Source organism: Acanthisitta chloris, unplaced genomic scaffold (genome assembly GCF_000695815.1).
Source record: "Acanthisitta chloris isolate BGI_N310 unplaced genomic scaffold, ASM69581v1 scaffold12839, whole genome shotgun sequence".
NCBI lineage: Eukaryota > Metazoa > Chordata > Aves > Passeriformes > Acanthisittidae > Acanthisitta > Acanthisitta chloris.
In genome coordinates, this window is record NW_008690923.1 from 52,395 (window position 1) to 60,505 (window position 8,111).

Below are 8,111 nucleotides of genomic sequence, written 5' to 3' on the forward strand. Positions count from 1 at the left end.
TAGGAGAAGGGACTGCAGCAGAGACCTCCACAAGCTCCTCTGTATGGGATGAGCTCGTGTCCATGTGCTCAGGAGATCACACAGGAGGAGGAATCTCCACAGGGATCGAGCACCTGTGGCTCAGACCTGGCCAGGCTGTGTGTGCTGACTGCTCTCTGATGGCTTCTGTCCTCTCTGCACCAGGGAACCTTCTGTGCCCAACCTGCCCCATGCACAGCAAGAATTCCAAGTGCATAGCAGCTGCTTAAAGGCCATTTACAAGGGCCCATCTCCCTGCCCTTGGCAAATCCAAGGCATGGCTGGTATCATGGCCTGGCACCCAGACACCTCCTTCCCTTGGGGCACATAGAAACACAGAACCATGGGTTGAAAGGGACCTTAAAGCTCATCTCATCACACCACGTGCCATGGTCAGGGACTTCTCCCGATTTACAAGGAAGATCCATCCAACCTGGCCTAGAACATTTCCAGGGACGGAGCAGCCATAGCTTCTCTGGGCAACTTGTGCCAGTGCAGTGCCTCACTCAATCTAAACTGGGAACAGGGAATCAGCCTTTGTTGAGTGACAGCAGTGGGGTCTGAGCACTCCCACGGGGTCAAAGCAAAACAGGTCTGAAACTCACTCCCATCCCACCCTGCAGCAGCTGCTCTCAGATTCTAAGTACCTCAGAGCTGTTAACAGCCAATCTTGTTCCACTGTACAATTAATATGCTATAATTATAACAATAATTATGCTGCCCCAGCTTGTTTTTGCTCCAGGCAGGAAAGCAGGCTCCTTTGCCAGGTGCCCTCTCAGTTGCACTGCAGAGTGACGCTGCCTGCAGAGCTCGCTGGTGCCAAACAATCCATTGGAAAGCAGCAGTGCTGGAGCTGGAGCAGGAGCCTGTCTGCTCCCATCACACTGACAGAGACACACCACATATCTGCTCTGCCACCTCTTCTCTCAGGCTTGGGAGGCTCAGGAAATTGAAATCTGGTTCTGCAAAGATGGATGGTGCTGTCAGTCCCAGCCTCAGCTGGCAGCTAGAGGGAAGGGGAGTCTCCTCCCAGATCGCAGGGCAAGGGACTGGGAACATACTCCTTTAACCAGAAAGGCTTTACATTCTGCTGCAGGTAGAGCAGAGCCCACAGGTACCTGGGCCAGGGTTTGTACCTGTGTCAGTGCAAACTCATGGGGAGGAGAGGCCAGAGCAGGTGACAGATGACAACTGCAGTATGTGCCTTGCCATGAAATATCAGCTGTTCTGTTTCTCCTGGAGTTACTTCTCCTTTTTACATGTGAACTTTGTCCTACTGAGCAATGCCTCCCACAACTCTATGTTCCTCCAGGCATGGTCTTCAGAGACTTGTTTCCATGTTCTTGCAGCAAAGTCTCAGCCCCACACTAAGAGAACACTTCCCAGGCTGGACCAGACACATAAAACAGCCATTTCCAGACCATTTATGCTGCAGTAACTTTCACTTGCTGAAAACAGGGGGAAAATAAAAGTCTCTGCCTGACAGAGCTGGGATGTAGGGGAGATGTTACAGAAGAGACAACAAAGATGTGCTCTCTGTCAGAGTCAGTGGCTCTGGAGCAAAGAGGAGACAGCAGAGCCCACAGCAGGAGCTTGGCTCAATGGGGAGGGAAGAGATGGGGCAGGAAAAGCACTTTGGCTTCATCTGCACAGGTCTAGTGAGCACACAACTAGCTCTAATTCATCTTGGAGAAGCCCATGGAATTTACGTTCCTGAAGGTCATCGGGTTGGCAGCCCTATACTGAGCAGACAGGGACACATGGCATGGACAGGGAGAGGCAGGGACATATGGCATCACCAGGGAGAGGCAGAAACCTCCATGGCAAGGGCAGGGAGGTGCAGGGACCCCAAGGCATGGGAAGGGAGGTGCAGGGACCTCATGGAATGGGAAGAGAGGTGCAGGGACCCCCATGGCATGGGAAGGGAGGTGCAGGGACCCCATGGAATGGGAAGGAAGGTGCAGGGACCTCATAGCATGGGAAGGGAGGTGAAGGAACCCCACCTGCAGGACGATGGGCAGCTGCTCTGGGGGGTTGCGGTTCTCCACGCCCATGGTCAGCCACACCTGGAACGCTGTCAGCTGCTCCGCGAAGAAGGGGCTGTGCTGTCGGAGCAAAAACAGTAGTGCACATTGGGGTTAAAACACAAGGAGTGAAGCAAATAGTTTTGGCACCTATGGACTCACAGTTCATTGTTTCCAAAAGCTGTTGTTGGTAACTGACAGGTTTGTTTGGGGTTTTAAATGTACACGAATTCTCCAAAGACTGAGCAGATACAAATCCGCTTAAATACGTTGACGTTCCCTAATGTGTTTGGAAAGAAGGAGGAGGCAAGAGTAGAGAAACAGGAAGAGACAACACAAAAGGCCTTATGGAGACGTGGCTGATGTCTCCCCAGGAGCAGCAGATGGAGCAGCACTGGATTTATCTGCTCTGCAGTTTCACTCCCGCAGCAGCGCACAGAGCTGCCTCTGCCCAGTCCTCAGGGACACAATCCAGCAGCAATGAAAATACATTCCTGGTGCCATCTATCACCCTGAGTACGTGGCACAGGCTCAGGATGAGAATGTACTGACCAAGGCACACAGCAGCTTCCAGGTAGAAATCCACAGGGAACAAGAAATCAAGGGGAAAGGAGGGAGGGAAGAGGAGGAGGGAGAGAAAACCAAGTCAGGTGAAGAGGTTGTCAGTGAATGTATCCAGGTCAGACTGGACTCCCAACCCCCAGCAGCAAACAGAGGGCAGCAGGTAACCCTGTGCCTCCCCTTGACACCCCTCCCTGCTCTGCCAGGCAGTTTTGAACAGGCTGACACTGACCCAACACCCTTCCCTGCCACGCTGGCCAGCACCAGCTCTGCTGAGCCACAGCACTTCTGCCAGGCATAAATGAAGAGGTTTGAGGGCAAAGTGCTGATCAGAGCATGGGGAACAGATCAGAGATGTACACCTATGTGTGCTCCAGCTCCATCTGCCACAGGCAGGGCTGAGCCCTGCACTCCCTCCCCAGCCACAACTAAGACTCCTACAGCTCTGGGTGTCTCCTGGGAGTCATTCCCAGGTGAGTGTCTGTCCCTCTCTGACCACAGCCAGGACTCCTACGGCTCTGGGTGTCTCCTGGGAGTCGTTCCCAGGTGAGTGTCTGTCCCTCTCTGCAGAGCAGGCACAGAGCCCGTGGTGTTATCATGCTGGATTTGAAAGGGAAGCAGAAGGAATGGCTCAGGAGAGCTCTGAGCTTTATGTCCAGTGCCCAGGTTGGTTTGGATCTCGTCCCATTCCAGCTCCCAGCCCCGACTGCACACTGATGGCTCAACCCACCCCAATTCCAGCCAAAATACACAACAAACTACATTTGTCAAGCTTGAAAACCTGCTGGTGAATTGTTCCCTCCCTCCCCTGAATCGACTGCCAGTTAAGTCTGACCACTCTCATTTGCTGATCTCCTGCCTGATCCCCAGCGAGTCTGAGCCTCCTCTCACCCCAGAACACTCAGAAACCTGCTGAATTTCAGCTCATTTGTCACAGAATGCCCAGGTGAGGACTAGCACTAATATAAAAACCCCAACTGACGTTGTTAGAGGCCTGAAATAAAAATGAGCGTAACCTAGGAGGACAAAAATCACATCTTTTATGTTTTAAACCACAGCAGATACAGTGAGGAAAGCAAAGGGTGGGAGGAAAAAGGCCTCAGGGCATCCTGAGCAACCCTAGCTTGGCAGGAGACCACAGCTCTCCTCCTGCACTCGGGGCTTTGGAGACAACCTGCAATTACAGCCAGAAAACCTTTGGAAGTTTGGTAACATAAATAAACTGCAGGAATGGTGCTGAAAATGAGAGACATCAGGGTGGAACAGGCACCTGAGGCTGGGCAGGAATTACTGTTTAAAGGTTTCACTTCATGGAATATCAAGAAAATCAAGAAAAATCCACTGTGAATACAGGAATGTCAAAGGAATATCAAGAAAAATCCACTGTGAATACAGGAACTTAAGTCAAATATAATATTAAAACATTTACTTTTCTGCTCTCTGAGACTAAATAAAGCAGAAGCCCCAGAGACTCCTATCAGTGACACTGAGCTTAGGAGGAGAACTCTCTGGACACACCTCCAACCTCTAGTTTATGTTTATTGGAAAGGAACTCTACTGAGAGATAATTTTCGCATTGAATCCTTTCCTTTCACCAATCATGATGCATGTTGGGACTTTTTGGCTACCAATACTGTGGGTCAAGTTTGAGTGCCCTGAAATGTTCAGTCAGGTCTCAGGCATCGCTGCTCCCAGCAGGAGTTTCCTCTCCAGTCCCAGGGTGGGCTGGATCACACAGCAGTGAAGACCTCAAACTTGATTTTCTGTCTGTTCCTCTAAGGGAAAATCACAGAACCATGGAATGATTTGGGTTGGAAGGACCTTAAAGCTCATCCAGTCCCACCCCTGCCATGGCAGGGACACATTCCACTAGCCCAGGTTGCTGCAAGCCTCATCCAGCCTGGCCTGGAACACTCCCAGGGATGGAGCAGCCACAGCTGCTCTGGACAACCTGTGCCAGTGCCTGAGCATGTATAATTCCCCGAATTATAAACCTTTAAACTGCCCCAATTCAAGGCCCAACTAGCAGCAGTGACATACTGAACCAAGGTGTGGGACAATGGGTCAAAGAGGATCCACAGCATCCCAGGGTATTCCCCAACTTACCCTGAAGGCAGTGCCTTCCTCGATAATTGTAGGTAACTGGGAAAGGCAAATGTCCACAGCAAGGTCCCAGGCTTGCCTGGAGGGAAGGTGAGAGAGGGAAGAGAAGGAGTTACAAGTTATCCATAAGGAATAGCAAGGATGTGGACAAAGCAGTGTTGTCTGATTGCCTTTGAAGTGCTTGATACTCCCTTTTCTTGCAGGCAAGTAGAACATAGAGAAACTATTCAGAAATGCAGTGAGAAGGTCTAGTCCAGCACTGGATCCAGTTCCAGAGGTCCACAGAAATCTGTGCAGTGGAGAAAGAGTGAACTAAAGCCTAGTAGTTACACACTTGTGCTCAGCCACAAATGGGTGACACTTTCCTTTTAAACTAAAACATGAACTTAATGGTGGGTTAGCTCCAACCACCTCCACCTGCATCCCAGCCCTGCCTTGCTCTGCATTCCAGTCACATCAGGGCAGCTTGGGAAGCTGCATCCCTGCTGACAAACCCTCCAGCTCACAGCTCATGGATACACCCACACCTCAACCCTCGTGCTCATTCTCCAGCTCCTCAGCACAGACACTGTCCCTGCACTGCTGAGAAGGGAACTCAACCCTGTTAATCCCACTCTGAGCTGGGTTTGTGTTGCAGCCTTGTGTGCAAGGATCAGCTCTGCGTGACTCACCCCAAGGATGGAGGGATGGACATCACACTGAAAAAAGAGAAAATACCTGAATATTTCAGTTTTTACATACATCTACTATTAGTGGCTGAAGTCTAGAACCACAGAGACATGGAATGGTTTGGGTTGGAAGGACTTTACAGCCCACACATTTTCACCCCCTGCCATGGGCAGGGACACCTTCCACTAGCCCAGGTTGCTCCAAGTCCCATCCGGCCCAGCCTGGAACACCTCCAGGGATGGAGCACCCACAGCTTCTCTGGGCAATTGTGACTTAAAATATTTTAGCGTTACAGCTACAACAGTGTGTAAGTTACATGTGATGGCGAAGGAACCTGTTGTGGCTGATTCAGTGCCAAGGAAACATGGCAAGAGGCTTTTCCACCATGCTCACAAACTGAAATAAATGCATTGGTCTCCAAAGCTCCTAAACACCTCTAAAAGCGTGAAACAGCTACTTTTCAGCCCAGTAATTACCCATCTCTATCCACGGACATTCTGTGCACTCTTTAGTTAACAGATGGATTTCTGCACTCTGAAAGACTGAGTTAAACCCCCACCCACAGGGTTTCTCCCACAGAAGAACCTGGTTTCCTCTGCAGACACATCTGCCCTTGCATGGCTTGTGGCATCCTGTGTTAAGTCAATAGCCAAAGTCATCACTCTCCTCCCCAGAACATCTGCAGACAGCGGCCACGGGTGAAAATCGATGAGTGCATTTCAGTTACTGCTCTAGTAACTCCTTCAATCACTGCTGTGAGGCAAACCAACCTTCCCTCAGACCCACTGCCGAGCAGAACTATCCCACCAGCCCAGCCAGGAGCTGCTCTCACCCAGCACCAATCTCTGTGATTAGTGGAAAAACAAACTTTGAGGCTCTTGCTATTCTCTCCTAGGCTCAGGGACTGCAGCTTGGTTTGGCTGCCCCAGACCTGCTCCCTCAGCCTCCTGCGCTCACCTTCCGCTTGGCAGCGTGCTGTCAATATAATTAAGAGCTAATCAAGAGCTAATCAAAGCACAGGCAGCAAAGGCTTCCCACGTGCTCAACACAGACCTGTGCTGGAGACAAAATGTTCACACAGAGCCGAGGAGAGGTGTTTGCTCCTGGCTGAGGTAAAGGTAATTAGTGCAGATATAAAGATAACTATTCCTGACTCTCAGGTTTCTTGAAGCAGTGGGCAAACCCACCTCAAAAAATACTCTGCAGCACTAGAAATATGCCAATCCACAAGGCCTTTGAGATAGGTTTTACTACGCAGGAGGAAAATGGTTTAGACAACTGGTCTGATTGAGGCTGCCTGTAAAAGGATTCTGAGTGGGTCATTACACAGTGCTAAGATGTTGAGCTCCTCACAGCAGCTGTGGGTAAGCAGCACTAATACTGCTACAGAAATGTCCAAAGCAGCCCTGCAAGGTCAGATCTCAGAGGTTTTAAGTGTTATCAGAAAGAACAAACAAAAAATTTGAAAAGAGATTTTAGCAGATTAAAACAAAATCTCTTTCTTTACGCTTCTAAAAAGAGGCTGCGAAAAACCAGCGGAGCCACACGGCCAGTGATGCTCAGACCCTTCAAACCCTGGCCAGCATCACTCAGACCTTTCAAATCTTTACCAACGTTGGCCAAAGTCACTCAAACCTACTCAATCTTCCAAAAGTGAAACCATCAACATGAAATCTTCATGTTACTGCTTACCACAGCCCAGAGCTGTTGATTGATGTCAAGTGTGGAAGAGACTCAAGTCAATAATGCAAATGGTTCTCCAGCCCTTCCAAACTAGCCCCAAAAATGATACTCCAGCCCCTCCAAATCACCCAGCATGCCACTTCTGCTCTCTCTGTGGGCAACACAAATCCTCTTACCCAGCAAGACACCAGCAAACAGCTTTGCCTGAAGTAAAACTTCTCTGTTTCCACCCACTGGAACAGCTACTCCTGCATTACCAGACTTCAGGCTACACATGAGTTGCACACAGGTCACTCACTGCACTGGCTAAACAGGCACTAAACAGGTGTTACAATAATTAAAAGATTCAAACCAAGCCATAGATGAATGGGGAAGGACTAAAGCACAGAGGGTGTGGAAAGAAAGAGAAGGGAAATACTCGTTATGGCCCTGGTGACAGTAAGGGCTGTGGGGGGGAGGAGGAGCAGTGATTGATGCCTTTAATACACCAAAGGCAACTGGCAAGGTGGGCAAATGGGAGCTGTGCTGCCTGAACTCCTGTCAAAGCTCAGCACACAAACAAGAGATGAATTAAGGAGCAGCAGGGACCCAGGATGGGTTGGGGTTGCATCCCACAGGTGATTTATGCAAGCCAAGCCAGAGATGGCTGCGTCCCCTGCAGAGATTGCTGTCTGGGAAGGGCTCTGAGAGATTTGTGTTCACTACAGCTGGTACAAGAAGGGCTCAGTAGTCCCTCAGCATTGTCTTTCCTACCTCCTCACTGTCCTCTTCCAATATCTTCAGACCCTCCACCATAACAGGGTGACACAATCACATCCATAGGAAAATTACCAGCCAAAATGCCCTAAGTGCTTCACCCTCACTGTGTTATGCCATGAAAGAATGTGTTAATGAGGGTTTTATACTACCTGGTGCTAATCACTCTGTAGGGACAAAACATTAAACTGTCTCCTTAGCTGGAAGATTGATTCAGTTAAAAAACAAGCAAGAAAATGATGGTATTTATCCAGAACAAGCAAAGCCACATGCACAGCAACAGGGACAGGCTGGGAG

General features: G+C 49.8%; 1 protein-coding gene across 1 annotated transcript in view; it reads right to left on the reverse strand.

The window, feature by feature from the left end:
- The window catches only part of RPTOR (regulatory associated protein of MTOR, complex 1), a gene marked incomplete at its 5' end in the record, with an annotated part of 54,263 nt that extends 49,478 nt beyond the window's left edge, over positions 1-4,785 (reverse strand). Inside the window, 2 exons of the mRNA XM_009082020.1 lie at positions 2,022-2,123; positions 4,710-4,785. Coding sequence (XP_009080268.1) covers positions 2,022-2,123; positions 4,710-4,785 — 178 coding nt within the window. The remainder of the gene's footprint in view (positions 1-2,021; positions 2,124-4,709) is intronic.
- Positions 4,786-8,111: the final 3,326 nt, after the last annotated feature.